Genomic DNA, 22,515 nt, shown 5'->3' on the forward strand with positions numbered 1-22,515 from the left:
AGTCAGGTTTGTAGGCCTTGCTCGCACACGCTTTTTCATTTCTGACCACACATTTTCTATAGTATTGAGGTCAGAGCTTTGTGATGGCCACTCCAATACCTTGACTTTGTTGTCCTTAAGCCATTTTGCCACAACTTTGGAAGTATGCTTGGGGTCATTGTCCATTTGGAAGACCCATTTGCGACCAAGCTTTAACTTCCTGACTGATGTCTTGAGATGTTGCTTCAATATATCCACATAATTTTCCTCCCTCATGATGCCATCTATTTTGTGAAGTGCACCAGTCCCTCCTGCAGCAAAGCACCCCCACAACATGATGCTTCCACCCCCGTGCTTCACGGTTGGGATGGTGTTCTTCGGCTTGCAAGTCTCCCCCTTTTTCCTCCAAACATAACGATGGTCATTATGGCCAAACAGTTCTATTTTTGTTTCATCAAATCAGAGGACATTTCTCCAAAAGGTACGATCTTTGTCCCCATGTGCAGTTGCAAACCGTAGTCTGGCTTTTTTATGGCGGTTTTGGAGCAGTGGCTTCTTCCTTGCTGAGCAGCCTTTCAGGTTATGTCGATATAGGACTCGTTTTTACTGTGGATATAGATACTTTTGTACCTGTTTCCTCCAGCATCTTCACAAGGTCCTTTGCTGTTGTTCTGGGATTGATTTGCACTTTTCGCACCAAAGTACATTCATCTCTAGGAGACAGAACGCGTCTCCTTCCTGAGCGGTATGACGGCTGCGTGGTCCCATGGTGTTTATACTTGCTTACTATTGTTTGTACAGATGAATGTGGTACCTTCAGGCGTTTGGAAATTGCTCCCAAGGATGAACCAGACTTGTGGAGGTCTACAATTTTTTGGGGAGTTCTTGGCTGATTTATTTTGATTTTCCCATGATGTCAAGCAAAGAGGCACTGAGTTTGGAGGTAGGCCTTGAAATACATTCACAACTACACCTCCAATTGACTCAAATTATGTCAATTAGCTTATTAGGAGCCTCTAAAGCCATGGCATAATTTTCTGGAATTTCCCATAATGACCATCATTAAAGGCACAGTCAACTTAGTGTATGTAAACTTCTGACCCACTGGAATTGTGATACAGTGAAATAATCTGTCTGTAAACAATTGTTGGAGAAATTACTTGTGTTATACACAAAGTAGATGGCCTAACCGATTTGCCAAAACTATAGTTGGTTAACAAGAAAATTGTGGAGTGGTTGAAAAACGAGTCTTAATGACTCCAACCTAAGTGTATGTAAACTTTTGACTTCAACTGTAGGTTATGACTAGATGATGGTTAGTTTATTTAAGTATTTTGAAACTTTGCATGTTCCCTTGAACATCCTGCTTCAGAGAATCTTCATAGTGATTTCCTATTTCCTATTTTTTATGTGGACCTGACAGAGACAATGGAACATTTTCAATGTTTTGACAATTGAATGTTCAATATTTTGCCTTTGGAAATTGAATTAAAAATCTCTAATCATTGTAATGTCATATTTTATAATGTCTTTAATGTAAAATAAATAAATAATCGAAAACCGTGATTTTTTTTATCGAACCAAAACCAAAGCGACATCAAAAAGCACTAATTGCTCAGCACTAGATGTCTGTCACATCAGAGAGGAAGAGGAAGAGAGAGCCCAACTCGCCGGAAAATCTGTCTCCCTCCGTTTTTCCTTAGAAAGGATAGGCGGGAGCTAGACAGCCGCCATGCCGATTTGTGGACGACTCCCATTGTCAGGGCAGCGGAGAGACATGTATCTTCTCAGTATATTCATAACCTTCGGTCACATTCACCCGGTACATTTGAAGCCATGATATACGGGAAATTAGCATGAATGACAGCCAACAAGACCAGCCAATCTGAGGATGATTTACGTGCTAACAGGAGCCAATAGGAGTAGATTTGGGCGTGAATGAGATGTTTTTGTCCACTAGAAAACATTTCAGAGTCGTGACTCCCTGACTGGACCATTCTGCACGACTAAGACCCAACGCATTTGGGAGATATTGCTTCATATTTATTCATATTTATTTAGCTGAGTTATAAACCGTTCCACTATTTACCTTGATAGGGTTGAAATGCTACATTTTCGGTCTTCGGTAGTACTCAAGGAGTTGTTTCAATCCAACCTGAAGCGCCCTTTGACAGGTATAGCCAGAAAGACATCACCATCAGTCGCGTATTGCTTTAGCACCGCCTGTACAGATGTCAGATCTGTGCCCAAAGTAAAGTGTCTCCAGCATGCGGTTGGATGGAGAGCTACGCCATACACTACCAACGGCCACGGAACTCGGAAGCTCTCCACCAAGAGCGATGACGGTTCGACGTCACCGCCAACTGACACCGCCACCAGCAATGAAACCGCCACCAAGGAGGCAGCTGCCGAAAAGTGAGTACCGTTAGCTAGCCGGTACAGCTGATAAAGCTATGGAATTATACTTACCGGTGGGGAGGTTCTTTACGTTCTATGCAGAATAATCACATGGACTGAGTCTAGCAAGCTAGATTGGTTTCTAATGAGCTGCAATAAATTATGCAGTCCTTATTTGTCTAGAGATGTTGTTAACCTGACCTGTGTGTACTGACAGTTTCAGAACTGAAGAGTCAAAGAGACCCATATTACATCAGTCCTGCACACCTGTGCTGGCCTCATACAGCGTCTTTTGCTTTTGGTGCTGATACAGCTAGGAGGATGCATGCATAGATAGGCCTCGCACCTCATAAAATTCATCACGCAGAAGGTTATGCACTCGATTCATATAGAAGGTTATGCATTAATTTGGGATGTTATGAAACGATATTGTCTATGAAACAGCACCGTTATAATGTTATTATAACAGTAATAGCCTATAATAACATGACTTTAGAACGGTTCATCTCTGGCAGGAATAATTGTAAAGCCAGGTACGCTCCTTCAGGCCTTCGCCTAAATCCGAAAGGGGTTTTCATTTTTTCATCAGTGACACCTGGAGGTCGGTCATCAAGCTGTTTGCTGCAACTCTAGAGAAAGCTCTCTCCGTCTGTTCTCTCTGTTGTGAGTGTCATTCTACATGAATACAGAACAGCCTCTGTCATTCTATAGTTTCTTGCAGGCTATATAGCATGGTAATAATGGCATGATAATAATAATTGTTGGGTGTTTCAACAACTTGTATGTTCTGGACTCATCGCTACATTGGACATCTCCATTTGAGTTGACATCTCATGAGTATATTATCAGATAGTGAGTATTTGTTCTCGTTCGTTAGGCCAGCTGATAAGGTAGGCTATTTATTTACTGCCCTCTTCTGTCAAAGGCAACTGTCCAATATTAGTGCTGTCCATGGTGGCAGGGACCACTTTGCTATTTAGAAAGACCTGTGTTAAGGGTAGGCTATTGAATGACCATTATGAGTCAATAATTTGATCAAATCTCCTCTCAGCCAATCTTGCAGAGTCAGTCACTTTAAAATCCTGGAAGTCTATTACCATGGAGACAGTCTCAAATCTTCCACTGCAGACTGGGCAGAATGGTGCTTGCTGCATCAGAATGGGTAGAATGGCATTTTGGATCATCTAGGGGGCTACCATTTTGGAATTATAATGGATGTGGCTTTACATAGGCTACAGTGTATTATCCTGATGACCGTCTTGTTGACAATGGATCAGTTTCCTAGCATTTAGGCCTAGCTTTAATATGCTTGGTGGGATCTTAGGAATGGAGGGATCTCACACCCAACTTAGATGTGAAATCATTAGGCCATACCAACTAGTCTGATTGGGGTAATGTCCGTTTATTGCATAATTTCTCACTGCAAAAACATGACTCACCTAACAATTCCCTGCTGCCAAAGCATTCCCATCCCCTTGTGCATCTGTCACACTTGGCCATTGCTACTATCGCCCAAGTTGGTGGCTTTAATTTGAGCATCATGACATTGTCACCAATAACTCTTTGACCCTGGGAGAGCTGGTACAGCGAACAGTAATACTGTAGCCCCAGAGAGGAACACGATAAGAGAGTTCTCTCTCTAGACCCAGTTTCTAATCATACATAGCATTTGATGGCTCAATTTCATTCAATCTCCCACAGAGGGTTACAGGGATCCTATCCTAATCCTACTCAGTCAACTGTGTGCTGTGAATGGAGTCCCTCTTATGAGAAAAACAAAATAGTCACATGATAATGGGGACAGGAACTCCTGAGTTTACTCATGCATTTTACTGCAGATAGGCGTGGAGTCGGCCTGGGCTATTAATGGTGCCAGGAATAGGCTCGCTCTGTCACATCCAGTCAGTTTGCTTTTTCACAGAAAACAAATGCATCTACTGGTAATGATATGCCTCATTGCCCACAGCTTAGCAGGCACCCTTCTTGTTTTATTCATAGTCAATTTGCTTTCGCTGGTGTCAAACCAGCTTTAGTACATTATTGCCAACAACAACATCCCCCGGTCAGCTTAGGTTCAGTCACAGAAACACAAACATTAGGCCTAGTCTGTCCAAATGGGTACTCTGCTGGAAGGTAGTCAAGGTAGGCCTATAGCTTTGTGTCTAGAGCAGAATTATCAATACACAGTCTGGTCAATTTAAAAGTTTTTCCCTGGTTTGCATTGTGTTAGCGTGTTGTGCATTGTGCGTTGTTAACGTGTTGTGCATTGTGCAGCATGCAGCATATTGTGAGTGAATAGAGATTGAGTCCTTCGGACTCTGCCCTGACTCAGATTGAGTTTTGTGGTTCCCTCCTGTCAACAGACGATGATCAATGCACTTCGGACCAATTTACCAGTGGCATCTTGGAGGTAGTGAAACCGGGCTGATGATAAATTGGGTCGAATAAAAATGGTAGCCACAATGACTCCATCAAGTTGGTTAATGTTTGTGTCAGGCGCAAACATATTCACCAGAGCTCTGCCTTGAAGTTGCAAGCATTTAGGCCTATGACCATGTTATTACTGTCATCTCAAGAATTACAGGCTAGCTCACACATGAATTAAATCATTATATTTTGCAAATATTGTTCATTTAATTTGGTCACAGTTGAAGTAGTCACGCTGCCTTACTTTTGCTTATTGAACTCCAGTGTATAAATAGCACAGTAGATGTAACACATGATGAGGATCAGTGACACAGAGTCATAGCCTCTGGTCTCCAGAAACGATGGCCAGGGATACCAAGCTCTCTTTGCAGGAGAGCCCCAAAAGTGTGGCAGGCAGCGTGCTGTTGGAGGCCGAGGGCTAGGCTATATGGCGGGCTCCGTGCAGGGCTTCTGATGAGGCACACTCTCTACATGCTGCACACAGTTGACCTCACGAAGCTGCATGGAGATACAGGTCGAGGCAGTGGAAGGGGGAAGAGAGGGGAGGGAGGGAGGAAGGCCAGCTAAGGCTGGGTGAGAATGAATTAACGGAGCATCATCGGCACCAGTCCAGATGTGTCACACCTCCTAATAGCCTGTCTGTTTGGACTTCCTACTGTCCTGGGGTGAGGGCAAGGGCTTGGAGACATGAAGCAGAGAGGGTGATGTCCATATGGGCAGTTTGAAACACAGCACACGTCCTCAGTCTAATGTTTTGTTTTACACTGTGCTTTGCTGGAAGGGTATAATGATTTCTTTTTTCAGGTTCTGCCATGCCATGGTTTTCACTGTTGTTCTACAGTGTTGGATGCGTCCTAAGTATTGAACGCGTATGTTAATCCATGAATCTGTGTGTCTTGGTCAGTAGGTCTATCTGCTTGATGACGATGATGATGATGATGATGCACAACATCACTGAGTTTGTTCTAATGCCACTCACTTACTCTGCGTATTTTCTCTCCTCTTTCGTTTGATCCGTTTGCTTTGCCTCGGTGTGTAAGTATACGTCTCAATTTATACATTCATTCTCGTGTAGATGTACTGTGGTGTTTCCAGGCTAAGCCTTGCGGCTGCTGAGTGCTCGCTCTTCAATTCTCTACCTCGAAGTGTCCTCAGCCTCTAGAAGCGACCGCGCTTGACTTCCCCAGCCGTCCCACCGACCTGTTGGTTCCAGCGCTCCTCTCCGGCAGGCATCCAGAAATGACTCCAGAAATGGACCAAGGACCACAATCAAATAGGCCTTATCAAAACAGTTGTCATGGAAATGATACAGGATCATAATCATTTAAGAGTAGGACTCAAAACAAACAAATACGGCTTAAACAACCTCCAAACTGGAAGAGATCCTTTTAAACAACAACAAACTGAAAGATACAGTGCCGTGTCCGGAGTCTGAGTCATTCCTGGGTAGCTGATGAGGGGATTTGACCCTCTACCTCTACCAAAGTCCTTTTATCATTTTGAATACGTTGTGACGTCTTCTTAATCGCTAGGGCAGGCTACGGAGCTGGGTTACTATAGCTCTATTGCCTGTCTGTCCCATGATGCATTGCGGGACTGACTGAGCCTGAGCTCCCACCCTCCTCCCTCAGAGATCCTATTTGGTGTATGGTGGATCATGATGAAGTACATACACCTCGTTTAGGCCTAACTACAGTATTCCACCTATCTATCTACCTCCAACATACTGTACTAACTCTCCTCTCCTAGAGTGAGTGGAACGGATTTGGAGCAGCTATGCATAATACCAGTCAGTAAATAGGCTAATGACTCACGTCAAGCCCCCGAGCATTAGTTAAACTTGACACTATAATTTGTAACTGATATGTGTGTATTTAAATTGACATAAAACCAACAAAGTCTACCTTATTTATGATTGAAGATCCATGCAAACAAGATATTGTCTATCATAAAATCTCTAAACTCTCCTTGAACTATCAGACTGGTGTTTTGGAAGCAGTGTGCAAACCCTTTCCTTAAAGCTGGGGCTGTAATGTGAAATACTCACCACCTCTCCTCTACAGTATTATAGCTAGTTCATCCCGGCCCCCTGCTGCTGTTCCCCATTGCCTTTAGAGAACCCTGGCCGTTCCTCACTCTCTGTGTGTGTGTGTGTCTCTGTGTGTGTGTGTGTCTCTGTGAGTGTCTGTGTGTCTGTGTGTGTGTGTGTGTGTGTGTGTGTGTGTGTGTGTGTGTGTGTGTGTGTGTGTGTGTGTGTGTGTGTGTGTGTGTGTGTGTGTGTGTGTGTGTGTGTGTGTGTGTGTGTGTGTGTGTGTGTGTGTGTGTGTGTGTGTGTCAGGAGAAGACAGGCAGGCATCCTGCCCAGTCTGGAGGATCTGCTCTTCTACACCATCGCCGGGGGCGCTGAAAAAATCCCGGCTCACAAATTCACCACAGTGAGTGTCAGGCCAGAGCCAAGCAGGCAGCCACATGGTTTGGCCAGTTGGATGGTAGTATAGCAATGGTGCCTGCTGTGTCATGGTTACTGCCACAGCCTTATACTGTATATCTGAATATAAGGCGTGTTACTACTCTGGCTGTACCAGGAAGCAATAGCTCACTCATGTATGGCCCCTTGCTTGGGGTGACATTTATAGAATTAGATTCTTGTTAGATTAGAATTCATTCTATTTCTATGGTGAAATGTTGATCTCCCTCTATCTGTCACGGAAGAGCAGTTTATTCAATAGGCCTTATTAGTCTTGACATTTACATTGGATCCTTCAAGAAATATAGCGTAATATGCCATTAAATTGTCAAGTTATAACCTTGTTTATAAGCATGACAAACATAATAAATGTGTGGTAAACATGTAATTAACATGATAATCGTCAGCCCCCTGACCCGAGCCATGCTTTCTGCAGGCGCTGAAAGCCACAGGGCTCCGGACCGGAGACCCCCGGCTGAAGGAGTGTATGGAGAACCTGAAAGTCATCATGAAGACCACGTCAGACGGAAACCTGGACCGACACCTCTTCAAGAAGTAAGACAGTCTAGAACTGGGATGTAGAACAGACGCTAGAAGTCATGTTTATCTAGACTTCTTCAAGAAGTTAGACACTCTAGAGCTGGGTTCTATAACAAGTTAGTTCCAGAACACTCTAGACACTAGACCTAGAATATAAGGCTTTTGTGGTCTTTTGATATGTCAAGCACTGGTCATCATTTAGTCATTTGTGTGCCTCCTTTATTTGAGCACAGTTCATGTAGGCCATAACTTATTCAGGTTCCTTAGAAGTATTTGCTCAATGCATTTCAAGTCATGAATGATTCATAATAGTTCAGGCTTTATAAGGAAGCATGTCATAGCCTAGTCCTTTCAGATTGTCAAGGTCATATCAATCCCATTCATTTTAAAATGTCCTTGTTACAAAAATAATGAATGGCAATTTGTCAAGAGACTCATCTCTACGATCACAAGAACTGTCCTTTCCAGATCAGCTGATATTTGCTTTAAAAAGATTGTTCCTGTTTACAACCCTAGGACATACCATGTGACATAGCACACATAGCCCAGTGACCGCTTGAGAAACCACTCTGTAGGCAAGCCACCCTGCAGGACACAGATCATAAGACAACACACTAGGAGCTACACAAACATGCTAGGAGGAGCTGCAGTAGCTTTGACTGGAAGCCATCTGGGAGGCAACTATTTATAGGCAAGAGAAGCCTATACAGTAAACACACCAGTGGGCGCACACAGTAGCAGGGATAGGACAGGGTAAATAGATATCTGATTTCATACAGTAGCAGGTGATAGGACAGGGTAAATAGATATCTGATTTCATACAGTAGCAGGGATAGGACAGGGTAAATAGATATCTGATTTTATACAGTAGCAGGTGATAGGACAGGGTAAATAGATATCTGATTTCATACCGTAGCAGGTGATAGGACAGGGTAAATAGATATCTGATTTCATACAGTAGCAGGGATAGGACAGGGTAAATAGATATCTGATTTCATACAGTAGCAGGGATAGGACAGGGTAAATAGATATCTGATTTCATACAGTAGCAGGGATAGGACAGGGTAAATAGATATCTGATTTCATACAGTAGCAGGGATAGGACAGGGTAAATAGATATCAGATGTTATACAGTAGCAGGGATAGAACAGGGTAAATAGATATCTGATTTCATACAGTAGCAGGGATAGGACAGGGTAAATAGATAGCTGATGTCATATAACATCTTATACAAATCTATGAGCTAATTCCTCACAGTTATCTATTCCCTGTATCATATGTACAATAACAATGTAGTAATATATTCCATTCAGCAGACGCTTTGATCCAAAGCGACTTGCATTCATAGAGTTTCTTATTGGTGGCCCCAGCGGGTATTGAACCCGTGACCCTGGCGTTGCTAGTGCCATGCTCTTCCAACTGAAGCACACAGGACTCCGTGTGTTACACTAGTCATAAGGAGACTCTGGTACCTAACATAAACACCACTGTCTCCTTTTCTCTCCCAGGTGTGTCCAGAGCAACATCGTGCTGCTCACCCAGGCCTTCAGGAAGAAGTTTGTTATCCCCGACTTTGTGTCCTTCGCCTCCGAAATCGACGCGCTCTATGAGAATGCCAAAAACCTGGGAGGGGGACAGGTGGGTGAGGGAGATGCCCCGGGGACAGTGAGACTGCATGGTGATGGTGGTGATGATCATTTCCTGATTAAATGCCCATGGGGAATGGTAAGTGATATGTTGCCTTCTGTTTTGTTGCGTAGGTGGCTGACTACATTCCCCAGCTGGCAAGGTTCAGCCCGGACCTCTGGGCCGTGTCCATATGCACTGTGGATGGACAAAGGTACAGCAGCTATAATCATGTTTAACATGCAGTAAACATGTAGTAGCCTACATTTTATTGTTTCTACAGTTAAGATGGAACACTTTCCATTTGGGCGTACAGTATAGTGTTCCTGTCAAACTGCTTACAGCTGCATTGTGACAATGTATACACTGTAAAGTAGCTAATTAGTTACCCTACATAATGAGACATTCATTCGTATTGTTTACATTTTCCTTTGCTTATTGCCTTTATCTCCTGGTCCTCTCCCCCACTCATCCCCTCTCTCCATCCCTTCCTCTCTCTCTCTCTCTCTATCCCTTCTTTAGGCACACAGCGGGTGACACCAAAGTCCCGTTCTGCCTGCAGTCGTGTGTAAAGCCTCTGAAGTACGCCATCGCCGTGAACGACCACGGGACGGAGTATGTGCACCGTTTCATCGGCAAAGAGCCCAGCGGCCTGCGCTTCAACAAACTTTTCCTCAACGAGGAAGGTGAGAGTCACACGTATAAAGATATATAATACTAGAGTGGCTGGTGTCGTAAAACCTACAGAGCTCCAGAATGAGATTCTGTAATTCTATGGTCGCAGGCAGAACTGACAACAGAGGTGTTAGTTACAATGCAGTGCTGCTCAAGGGGTCCTATTTTACTTCAAACCTAGCATACCCTGTGAAAAGATTTTGTCCTGTCATAGAATCATTTATATCTTGTATACATACATTGGACAAGGCAGTTGTCCGGGTTGATTGAGAGAAAGTAGTCCCTCTGGGTGGGTTGTCATGTGATTCAATGCAAGGTGATCCAGCCTGTGGTGCAGTCTGTTGCCATGGTACTGTTATGTAATCTTAATGAGAGGTGTTGGTGCAGCCCGGATAGAATCAGTACAGAATCAGTACAATGTCCATACGCTCTACTCAATCTGCAATAGTCTACATAGACCTGGAGAATAACACCAACCTCATGTATCATATCTTTGATAAGATCCTAGTTTTAAAGCTGGAATCCGTACTCGGTGAAACGGCCACGTCCGCTTGCGATATAACAACAACAGAGAAGTCACTTCAAACAACGAACACAGTTTTCATTCCCTCTGTCATCGTATGCAGTGTGATGTTTTTTTACCACTCCGTTTCATCAACGAAACAAAAGCAATAGCAACTGTGCTGGCATGAACAGCGTCAAGGTTTCGCTTCCTGTGGATTTCGGCTTCAAGTATGAAGCACATGCAGAAGCTATCTGGAGAGCAGCAGTTGTCAAGCTCTCTCAAATCAAGCCTTATCCGTTTCAAATCAAATCGAGGCAGTGTAACTCATTGCTCTGATTGCTGTGTTGGTTGGCAAAGGATGCTATCTGAGCTCTGTAGATTGTGACTCGGGTTTAGTACAGGCTTTCAGTAAATCCCAGGTCGGTTTTGATTTTGATGCACTCTCTCCCATTGGTCATGTTATCTAATCTGTTTATGCAAACTGCTACCAGTGGTAGGAATGTTGTTTCTTCCTGTTTTTTGTGTGTGATTGCATAAGAAGATTAAAGGGTTTAGGGGAAGGGGAAGTGGCATAACACAAGAGACCTACACTACAGCTAGTAATGAGCTGTGAGTTCATGGCTATGTACCTCAATATCACTAGTATGGTCTCTAGACTACAAAGGCAGCTGTGGTCCCATCCGCATTCATTCATTATCCATCTGATTGTTATTCTGCTAATTTCCTCACGTCAAGTTCAAAGTTACATCAAAGTTACGTGATCTTTGGGCATATTTGCCTCTAACATTGAATGTGTTGAGTAGTGTGTGGTGATTGTGAAGAAAATGTAACCTCGCTGTGTATGAACGTATACTCTGTCCACTGCATTTGTAAACATGTTGTAATGTAATATACACTGATTTCCACAGATAAACCACATAACCCTATGGTTAACGCCGGCGCTATTGTGTGCACGTCCCTCCTAAAGGTAAATAACATTTGAAATTCAGATAATAATGTATGTTTTTTTTTGGAGGGGGAAACATTTGTTGAAAAATGAAACGTCGACCCATGCCTTTGTTCAGTACAGTGGGTAGTCGTACCAATACTAGGCTACATAATACATAAGGTCAATTCTGTACGTACCTTGTTACCTCTGGAGTGACAAAGTTGCATTGAATTACATTTTAAATACAGTAAATAACAGGGGGGACTTCGTTGCTTTTGCCAGATTACCAGCTTCCACTGTACTGTATATGGAGAGGTTAAGACTATAGATCATCCTGCTGAAAGGGGATTTGTTTGGTGAAAGAATCAGTGAGCAACCTGCCTCTCAGTTGTGCACATAGCCCATACAGTACACACAAGGCTGACTTTGTGTGAGACAGCACTAGTGTGTCAGGCAACAGGCCTCAGATTGGTCTAACCAGCCCAGCCATATAGATAAAGCCGTACATTTTAATCATGGGTAAAACTGCTTTGGTATATGAATGAAAGATCAATATGTGGGTGTGTTCTGTGCGTCCATCGCCTGCTTAAATCTTATGTCTTTGACCAGGCAGAGGCAAAGCTAACCTGGCTGGCTATTGGCTGAGAGGAGTAGAACATCTTTGCTATTGGCTATTAGTCAGGAAGTGATGTTAGAAATAGCTTACTGTACGGGAGCAGTGCACCCTCTACTGCTGAAACTGTGATCAATTCTCTGTGTGTTCATTATGAGATATTGTAGGGTAAAACGCATTCACCTCCAACGCATTGTAGGTGCCTCGCTGACGACTAGAACCAAGAGGTGACACATACATGTACGTCGTGCGCATGAGTCTTCTGCAGTGTTGTTACTACATAACCCAGCAGCAGGCCATTTATCATATCAACGTGAGGAGCTACGTTGGTTTCATACTAAACTTTCAACAGTCACATGCCGTTAAACTAAGCTTCGGGTACAAACTCTGTCCAAATGACTTCTCTTTCACCTTCATTGTATTCAGAGAAATACTACTTTTAGATTTTCTTTCTTCTTTCTCTGCAGAAACGAGGTTTCATCTCCAATAGTTAGTGGCTGCAACCTACCGCAGATGCTTTTTCTCTTACTGTATGTAGCCAAAGCCCATATCTATGGCTGCAGGGGCTAATTCTACAGCACAACTGTCTGTCTTAGATGAAGACAGTTGTAGACACTAGCTTACCAGCTTCAAAACAAGCCTAGCACTCTGCTCCATATTTCAACGTAACATGGCACACGGACCCAGATAAATGAGGCCTGGCTACTCCTCAATCTCAACCGCAGCCAAGCCGAGTGACTGAATGAAGCCTCGAGTTTTCCTGTCTGGTTTGATTTGGGGTTGAACTCTGATGGAAAGGTGCCGTATGATTATCCTGTCTAAGAGTTTATAGGAGTAACACCTATAAGGAATAACAACTCTGTAGTAATTAGTGTTAACGATTTATTTGATTGATACTTGTATCAGACTGTACACTATGTACTCAATATGGCATATAGTACAGTACACAAAATATTACACCTAGTGGTATACAGATGTAGGATCTTAATTTGAGCCAGTTTGCTACAGCAGGAAAAGAATCCTGCAGCAACAGGAAATGTGAATTATTATGTGAATTATAATTAATGGACATTTTTTGTAGGGGTTTATACATTTTTTGTTCTGACAAATCAAGTCTTGACATTTTAAAGTGGAGATGAACCCGAAAGTGAACCCCTAGACACCTTTTTAAACCTTTAATACACTACAAGTTTGCATTTTTCCTGCTGTGAGTGATAAAAGTAAGATCCTACATCTGTAGCCTATTAGTTATTTGGTTATTTGGATGGCAGTCATTTGACTTGACAGGGTAATGATGTGGTATCTTTCTACTTAAATCTTCATTATAACCTTAAACCAATCACTGTATAGGTTGCTAATGGTGAGCTCAATAATCAATCCACTGATTGGATGCCCCCACATTCTAATCTAATGTATTCAGTAATATAGACCAGATCTGTCTCTCAAAATGTGGTTCCCGTATGGTAAATCGGGGACTAAACTATGGGAACGTTGTAAAGTATTTTTGAAGCCTCGTTTGTGGTTTATTTGTTGTTGCATATTTTACAGCATTAAGATATGTGGGAAATTATGACCACTGCCACAGATCAATGATGTTGGTAATTTTTTTACTTAAATTATTTTCCCCATTGAACATATAATAAGCTACAGTTGTAGTAGTTGCTATTTGTCACCTGCATTTTACAAACGGTTTACAAACTGCTTATAACCTGGATAATAAACAGAAAGGCAAAAAAATCTTCTTCTTTTTTTTAAAGGTTTTTCAAAATCACAATAGTACACACATGCCATTTTGTTTTTAGTTTATCGATTATTTGTGTTTTATTGTTTGAATGTATTTAACTGGTTTGTGTGCACTATCTGTATTATTAGAGTGAAATATAAAGTTTCCTTTCTGTAGTACCCCCTCAGCTTACACTACATATCCCAGAAGTCAGTGTGTTCCACAATATTAAGGGAGGACATCACTAATTAATCTGCACATATAGATCCATTAACTTCTACAACACACAGGATCAGCCACACACGAGCAAACATCACATCACTAACTTTCAACAGACACTCAGACACCCCTACAGTACATGGGCTACTTGCACTACTGCAGATTAACTTCACGTCTACCTGTCTATGCAGAATTGCAGATATAAGGAATTGCATTTACCTGTGGCGTGTTTTATCTCCAGTCTGGTAGAATGGCCTACACATTGTTTTTGCCGATTGTCTTTTGGTAGATTATTTTCTCATTTGAAAACCCTTGGCTCTTGAATTAGTGATTCATTTAATCTCCTTCACCTCCATCTAGCTACTTGCCCAGTAATCCTAAATATTTGTAATATTAGGACTAATGTCACAATCGTCTATGGGTGAGAGAGAGGACCAAGGCGCAGCGTGTGCAAAATACATTCTCTTTTATTTAGAGAAGGGAAAAAACACGAAAACGAACACTGAATACAAACTAAACAAAACAACAAACGACCGTGAAGATAACGACGTAAGTGCATAGACAAGCAACAAACGTTCAACATAGACAATTACCCACAAAACCCAAATGCCTATGGCTGCCATAAATATGGCTCTCAGAGACAATAAACCACAGCTGCCTATAATTGAGAACCAATCTAGGCAGCCATAGACATACAAACACCTAGACAAGACACTGACCCATTAAACGTACAAACCCCTAGACAAACCAAAACACATACATTCCCCATGTCACACCCTGACCTAACTAAAATAATAATGAAAACAAAGATAACTAAGGCCAGGGTGTGACAACTAAAATTATTTTCTGTAAGGTACATACTGTTTTTTTAATAAGAATTATTGCTAGATTTTGTAATCATATTGGTAATTTGATCTGGGAATAATTTGAATTTGTCATAAGGTATTCCCGCTAGCTAGGCAATATACAATATACTGTAAATATAATTTGATATACAGTATGTAGTCATTCATACTTATGTGATCTTCTGTTTCTCTTTTAGCAAGGGGCAAGCAACGCTGAGAAATTTGATTATGTAAGTAACGCTACCCAGTTCTTTTATGTTTAGCCCGACGCTGCGCTGACTGTTTGCGATGATCGTCTTTGTTATGATGGGTACACTTTGTGACCTTTTGGACTTTGCATTGCAGGTCATGAACTTCATGAACAAGCTGGCAGGAAACGAGTATGTGGGTTTCAGCAATGCCACGTGAGTTCTCAAGACGAAGAACTGGGGTTGTGGTTTGGTTCAAGCACCTTGGCTCACCACCATTGGCCAGGTGCCATGCCTTAGTTATTCATCAGTGTTGTTTTCATCACTAGCATTTTTAGTATGATAATCAGTTTCAGTCAGTACTTTATTCTGCTTTAGAATAACACCACAAAAACAACAACCATAGAGATACATCTTCATCTGGACAACATCAAAAACCATAGGGGAAGTAGGGGTGCTGAATTCATACAATTCACAAAAGTAGTGTACTGGGCCTTTACTAGTCCTGTGTTAGTAGACCGATATAGCCAGCGCTTTTCTTTTTGCACCGCCGCCCCCACCCCCAAACAACACAAATAGCTTTACTGGTTTGGGAAGTAGAATTGGAACCAAATTGGAATTGAACTTAGTGGAAACAGAACTCCGAATGTTCCCGTTAACTAACAACACAACTCTCTCTGCGCCCAGATTCCAGTCAGAGAGGGAGTCTGGAGATCGGAACTTTGCTATTGGCTACTACCTGAAGGAGAAGAAGGTTGGCGACAGCTGAAACAATCGCACACGTTTTACATCAATCAAATGTACCTTTCCTGGATCACTGAAGACATTTTTACTAGGCATTGTCTGACTGTCAAATCACTGTTGTTTCTTTCTAGTGCTTTCCAGAGGGGACAGACATGACCTCCATTTTAGACCTCTACTTCCAGGTGAGTATTTGTATTTGGCAGCAGCTACTCTTCCTGGGGTCCAAACACGTTAAGGCACTTACATCACACACAAAACAAAAGATAAAACAGTAATCATATAACATTATTACACCACTACATATGTACAATACAAAATGTCCAATACCACCATGCAACAATATTATAATGTGCGTGTGTGCCAGAGTTTGTGCGTATGCGGGTCTGTACCTGTGTGTGTGTCTCTTCACAGTCCCCGCTGTTCAATAAGGTGTCTTTTTATCAGTTTTTTAAATCTGATTCTACTGCTTGCATCAATTACCTGATGTGGAATAGAGTTCCATGTAGTCGTGGCTCTATGTAGTACTGTACGCCTCCCATAGTCTGTTCTGGACTTGGGGATTGTGAAGAGACCTCTGATGGCATGTCTTGTTGGGTATGCATAGGTGTCAGAGCTGTGCGCTAGTAGTTTAAACAGACACCTCGGTGCATTCAGCTTGTCAACACTTCTTACAAAAACAAGTAGTGATGAAGTCAATCTCTCCTCCACTTTGAGCCATGAGAGATTTACATGCATATTATTGATGTTGGCTTTCTGTGTACATTTAAAGGCCAGCCGTGCTGCCCTGTTCTGAGCCAATTGTTATTTTCTTAAATCCCTATTTGTGGCACCTGACCACACGACTGAAAAGTAGTCCAGGTGCCTGTAGGACCTATGCCTGTATTTTTTTCTAAACATGGTTCAAGTTTCAAGCTATATCTTTTCAATGGGCTTTGTGGAGAAACATCCTGTTTGTGTTTTTCTCTCTCTGTCAGCTGTTATTCCCGGTATATGAACAGTTTTCTATTCTACTCTAGCTGTGCTCCATCGAGGTGACCTGTGAAAGCGCTAGCGTCATGGCGGCCACCCTGGCCAACGGCGGCTTCTGTCCAATCACAGGCGAGCGCGTGCTGGGCCCGGAGGCGGTACGGAACACCCTGAGCCTCATGCACTCATGCGGCATGTACGACTTCTCGGGACAGTTCGCTTTCCACGTGAGTCTCCCAAGTTCCTTCCTTCAATACTTGTATTTGTTGATTTGACAGGGACCATGTACAACAGACTTTGCACCAGATTTGAGTTACAATTCTCATTTCCAGTCCCCTTATTTTCCTAGCCCCCCCCCCCTAGTTTAGCATTGTTTCCTACTGTCTGTTTGGCCTGCTGCTCTTTGTCGTTGTTCCCACTGTGTCTCCAATCTGCCACCGTTTAAGCTTTACACATTACACTGCAGTAAGTCTTCCTACTCCATGATGTTTTGTCCATCCACTGCTGTTCATTTATTGCTGTAATGTTTTAACACTGTTGTCTGCACTCCCTGTTAACCGCTTCCTCTATGCTGTCTGGCAGGTTGGACTTCCAGCTAAGTCAGGCGTGGCAGGGGGCATCTTGCTGGTGGTGCCCAACGTCATGGGTATCATGTGCTGGTCCCCGCCACTGGACAAGCTGGGTAACAGTGTACGAGGAATCCAGTTCTGCACGGTACGAGAAACTGATAGTTTTCACTCTGTTGTCTCTCTGTCAGTGATCTAATTCATTTATTGATTGATTGATGATTAGAAAACCAGCAGAAAGCCTGACAGGGATTGCTTTTTTCCAGGATCTGGTGTCCCTTTGCAACTTCCACAACTACGACAACCTGAAGCACTTTGTCAAGAAGCTGGATCCTCGCAGGGAGGGCGGAGACCAGAGGGTGAGTCGAGTTTTACTGGGAGCCTCTCGCTCCTTCTCCTCTCTTTTTCTACTTCCCCGCGTTCACCAAGGTACATGTAGTCGACGTATTCCCTTGAAAAGGCTGTCGTTGGACTGAGTGTTTTTTTTTTTAAAGCAACAGTGCCATCCACTGGAAGATGCTGATAGTGCTAAAGGAAAGTGGTTGACGTGCAAACTGACGCCAACTGCCCCTCTGTTGTCTTTCAGGTGAAATCGGTCATCAATCTTCTCTTTGCTGCGTACACTGGCGATGTGTCTGCACTGAGGAGGTACACAACACTGCATTATCTCCATGTTGGCCAATAAGGCTTTGAAAATACAGTGGGGCAAAAAAGTATTTAGTCAGCCACCAATTGTGCAAGTTCTCCCACTTAAAAAGATGAGAGAGGCCTGTAATTTTCATCATAGGTACACTTCAACTATGACAGACAAAATGAGAAAAAAAGATCCAGAAAATCACATTGTAGGATTTTTAATGAATTTATTTGCAAATTATGGTGGAAAATAAGTATTTGGTCAATAACAAAAGTTTATCTCAATACTTTGTTAAATACCCTTTGTTGGCAATGACAGAGGTCATGAAAGCTATGAAAGGAAATATGTCATGTTTTGACATCTTTGGAGAGTAAATTCCAAATCTGTCCCTGTGTTAGACAGAGACCTTGTACGTTTTCCCTGTGTGTCTACATGGGGACTAGAGGTGGTGTGCTATTTTGGCTGCTGTACTGTGCTCATCACTGTCCTTCTGTGGAATGTGTCCAGGTTTGCTCTGTCTTCCATGGACATGGAGCAGAGGGACTATGACTCCAGGACAGCCCTCCATGTGGCTGCAGCAGAAGGACATGTGGAGGTGGTCAAGTTCCTGTTGGAGGCATGCAGGGTCAACCCTGTTCCCAAAGACAGGTGAGTTTAGATTCAATGGCCCCAAAGACCACCCAGTGTCTGTCAATGGAGCTAAGATCCAATGTCTCCAGTGGACGAGAAGACATCTTTTCAACCAGTGTCTTATCTGTAACCAGTTTTCCATCCCACTTTTTTGTGAGAGTACACGTCGGATCAGAAATGTCACGACAGGCCGAATGAAAACAGCAAATTTGTCAGTAAGCTTTCCAAATGTCAACAAATCAAATACAAGATGGGAAACTTGGAGTCACACAAGGATATGTTGTGTGGTCCTCTCGTTACGACTTGGGAAAGCATGCCGTTTATTAGGCTACAGGTGAAATAAGTTATAATGAACTTCACAGGGTGGTGAAAGTGCATGTTGATGAGCTTGACCTACATGTATATATTACCTCAATTACCTCAACTAACCGGTGCCCCCGCGCATTGACTCTGTACCGGTACCCCCTGTATATAGACTTGCTATTGTTATTTTACTGCTGTGCTTTAATTATTGTTACTTTTTTTGTTGTATTTTTCTTAAAACTGCATTGTTGGTTAAGGGCTTGTAAGTAAGCGTTTCACTGTAAAGTCTACACCTGTAGTATTCAGCGCATGTGACAAATAACATTTGATTTGATTTGATACTCCTTTCCAATAAATATCCAGGGTCTTATTCTGGTGACATGATGACCGGTGCTTGGCTGCCGTTTGACAAAAAAATTATATTGCTTTTTTTTATGTCCATAATAATCTCATCATGTAGGCTATACCCACACTGTATCTGCAACCAGAGTGGGCACATTGGCTATATAACGCAACATATTTACTAACAAAACCATCAGTAGAGTTGAAAATGCGATGGAAACCAGTTGAACTTGTATTTTTTATTCAGTACTGGGAATTTCACAGCAAAAGTTATTTTTATGTCCACTACGTCATCATGCACAGCCTTTTATCTGCAACAAGTACATTTCATGGAAACACATCTCAGGTGGCAAAATACACACATTTTATTTATGCAGATTTGAGAATATTTGTATGAAAATCTGTCGCCAATTGGATGGAAACTTAGCTAATGTAAAACGTGTCCATTTAAGAGCAGTGTTTACAATGTCTCTTGTCTGTTCCATCAAGGTGGGGTAACACACCGATGGAAGAGGCAGTTCACTTTGGACACCACGACGTTGTGACCATGCTCCAGGACTACAACAACAAGTACAGTCCACCGGGGGGCGCCACTGAGGACAAAGAGAAGGAGACAGCGGAGAAGAACATTGACGGCCTACTATGAGCCAACTAAGACTCTTATCTATCCATAGAAATAAAATAACTAGAACGGACGTTCCCATTGAAATTATATATACACTTGATCTGAGAGGCTTGTTTCTTTCCAGTCATTCTATTTCTATGGCCCCATTAACTATCTGGAAGACTTACTGTAAGTGTGTGGTCTATTTGTCACGTCAGTGGTAGGTCACGTATACTGTTGATAATACTGTATTGTTGATTTTGTATAAAAGTATTGTATTTCTGTCATTTGAAAGACGACAATGTGTTTAAAATATACATATATATATTGACCTTTGACTTTTTCCCAGATGTTTTTTGGGTTGCTGTTACCTTTCGCTTCGCTTTTTTATGTCGTACTGCGCAACTCTCTCAGTGTGTGTCGGCACTATGTGGAATGTATTTTCTACGTTTAAGTGCACAAAACATTTCTCTTTATGTACAACCGTGTGTAAAAGATACCGTGTACATTTATGTAATGTGTGTATATCCCTGAAATTAATATAATATCAGAGGTAGATGGATTCAGTGTAAATACTATTTTATCTGTAGTGAAATCAAGTGACTCTCACTGGCACAGCTTTTGAAGGAAATGGGTAAAGTCCATAAACTGCATTAGGCTTAAGTTTGTCTCTATTGATGAGGCAGAATGCATGACATAAACTATTCATCATGTTCACAGTTCTAGGTAGCCTGGTTGCAAATCTGTTTGTGCTGTATATGACAGTTGGCTTTACAGGCCAGACAGATCTGGGAACAGGTTGTCTATGATTTAAGACCTCTGGTCTTTTGATTTAGGCCCAGGAGCTTCATATGAATTGAAAGTATGGCATTATGTGGAATGAGTTCAGTTTTGTTGGTTTGCTATTCGATAGCTAGACATTTTTGCATCTTTTTCTCCAAAATAACAAAAAATACTTTTTTTTATTGATTGTTCTATAATCTTATTTTAATTTAGAGTAGAAAGGGGGGTATTTATTTAGGTGTCAGCCAAAGCTTTTCTGTACGTTTGCTCCACCTGATAATAAAGTCGGAGTCGGTGACTTAAAAAAAAGAGAGGATATCACACGCGAGCCGCCTCAGGAGCAATACAATACAATTCAACCAGCAGCCATGTGCTCTTTACAGACAGGTTTCCCACCTATGCGAAGTCAAATTTTAGGGCAAAACATAAAACCCTTTGAAACATTGATTTATCACTTCATGGATACAGCGGTGTCAATGGTGTTACTATTATGATTTGTCACACAAGTTGACTTATTTGTCAGATATATTTTTTTACATAGATTTTATCATCAGTTATAGACAGTTATAGACAGTTATAGGCAGTGCGTTACACTTTAATTAATGTTTTTAGTTCAGAACAACTCCACAAAGGTGGACTTTAAATCTCGCCATACTCACCCAAATGCCTCTTTTGGGTAGAGATACAATAGTTATCCTCATGGGCCTATATGAAAGCAGAACACTAAGACAATCCTACACACAACTAATGGAGCACTTTTTATGCAGAGATAGGCATATTGATTGTTTAACTGTTTAGAGTGTAAAAGTGTAAAATAACATAAGGGTATACTTGAAAAGTCATGTTAGTTTGGTGAGAACTAGTCTATTTGTTTGTGTCATTGACTATGGGAGGGACAGCGACTACAAATCTGGTAATGACAGAGGACATTGCCATCAAAATCTCAAGCCCTACACTATTGTGCTAAAAGTACTAAGGCAAGTTGTGATTTGAGGAATGGATATATTTTTATTGAATAACTCATCTCAAGTGTTCCGTGTTGCTTTCGTTGGATTTTACTTGACTTGGTCTTCCCAGTCCCTGTTGCACAAGAAGCCTCGTACGTATGAGTGTTTATTGTTCCCCTGTGTAGGTGAAGGTCATCTTCAACATTAGCTCATTATTTTGAATGTACCACAGGTGTTTACTGATGTCATCAGTTTGTTTGTTTTCATTCAAGGATGTCTGCTTCAGCTGTGTGTTGCAGGCAACGGAGAAATATTCATTTCAATGATCAAACAATAAATAATGATATAACTTCAAATATGGATATCTCCCTTTACTCCCACGCTATATTCTTGAATATAGGCATGTGAAGACTTGGCTATCTTCATTAATGAATTCCATGAATGTTACAAATTAACACCAAAGTATGAATTGTTTCCAGCACAGTGAGTACTACACAATTATTCCTCCTGTAATTTTATTTGCAGCGGCAGTTTATAATTTCATATATTTAAAACTTGTGTGTGAGAGAATTGTATTGTCTGAAGAGATGGCCTTGAATTGTACACAGCATCTCCTCTCACTCTATCTTGGATCTTGCGTGTGGCTGTGACCTCCTCAGACCAATTGGCAGTACACCCAGAACATTGATCTGGGTTTCACATTTGAAAGAGTAGGGCAATGTTGTAGTGAGCTTATGTCTCTGCTGTTTAGTGATCTTGTATATGAAACAGTAATTTCCGGGGGGGGGGGGGGGGTGTAGGTATTGATCAGTATAAGTAAAGAGCTGTGAACACTACGAGCGACAAGAAACCTCGAGAGATAAA

The 22,515-nt window shown here is 41.9% G+C and overlaps 1 protein-coding gene across 1 annotated transcript; it reads left to right on the forward strand.

Moving 5' to 3' along the window:
- Positions 1-1,676: 1,676 nt before the first annotated feature.
- Positions 1,677-22,007, forward strand: LOC139532196 (glutaminase kidney isoform, mitochondrial-like). Its single transcript, XM_071329502.1, has 17 exons — positions 1,677-2,394; positions 7,142-7,238; positions 7,707-7,825; positions 9,319-9,448; positions 9,571-9,650; positions 9,959-10,122; positions 11,525-11,583; positions 15,142-15,174; positions 15,290-15,348; positions 15,820-15,886; positions 16,008-16,058; positions 16,893-17,069; positions 17,425-17,556; positions 17,675-17,767; positions 17,995-18,056; positions 18,550-18,690; positions 19,807-22,007. Exons 1-17 carry the CDS (start codon positions 2,084-2,086, stop codon positions 19,961-19,963), a joined length of 1,932 nt encoding a protein of 643 aa, XP_071185603.1. The 5' UTR covers positions 1,677-2,083; the 3' UTR covers positions 19,964-22,007.
- Positions 22,008-22,515: the final 508 nt, after the last annotated feature.

Source organism: Salvelinus alpinus, chromosome 10 (genome assembly GCF_045679555.1).
Source record: "Salvelinus alpinus chromosome 10, SLU_Salpinus.1, whole genome shotgun sequence".
In the NCBI taxonomy this organism is placed as follows: domain Eukaryota; kingdom Metazoa; phylum Chordata; class Actinopteri; order Salmoniformes; family Salmonidae; genus Salvelinus; species Salvelinus alpinus.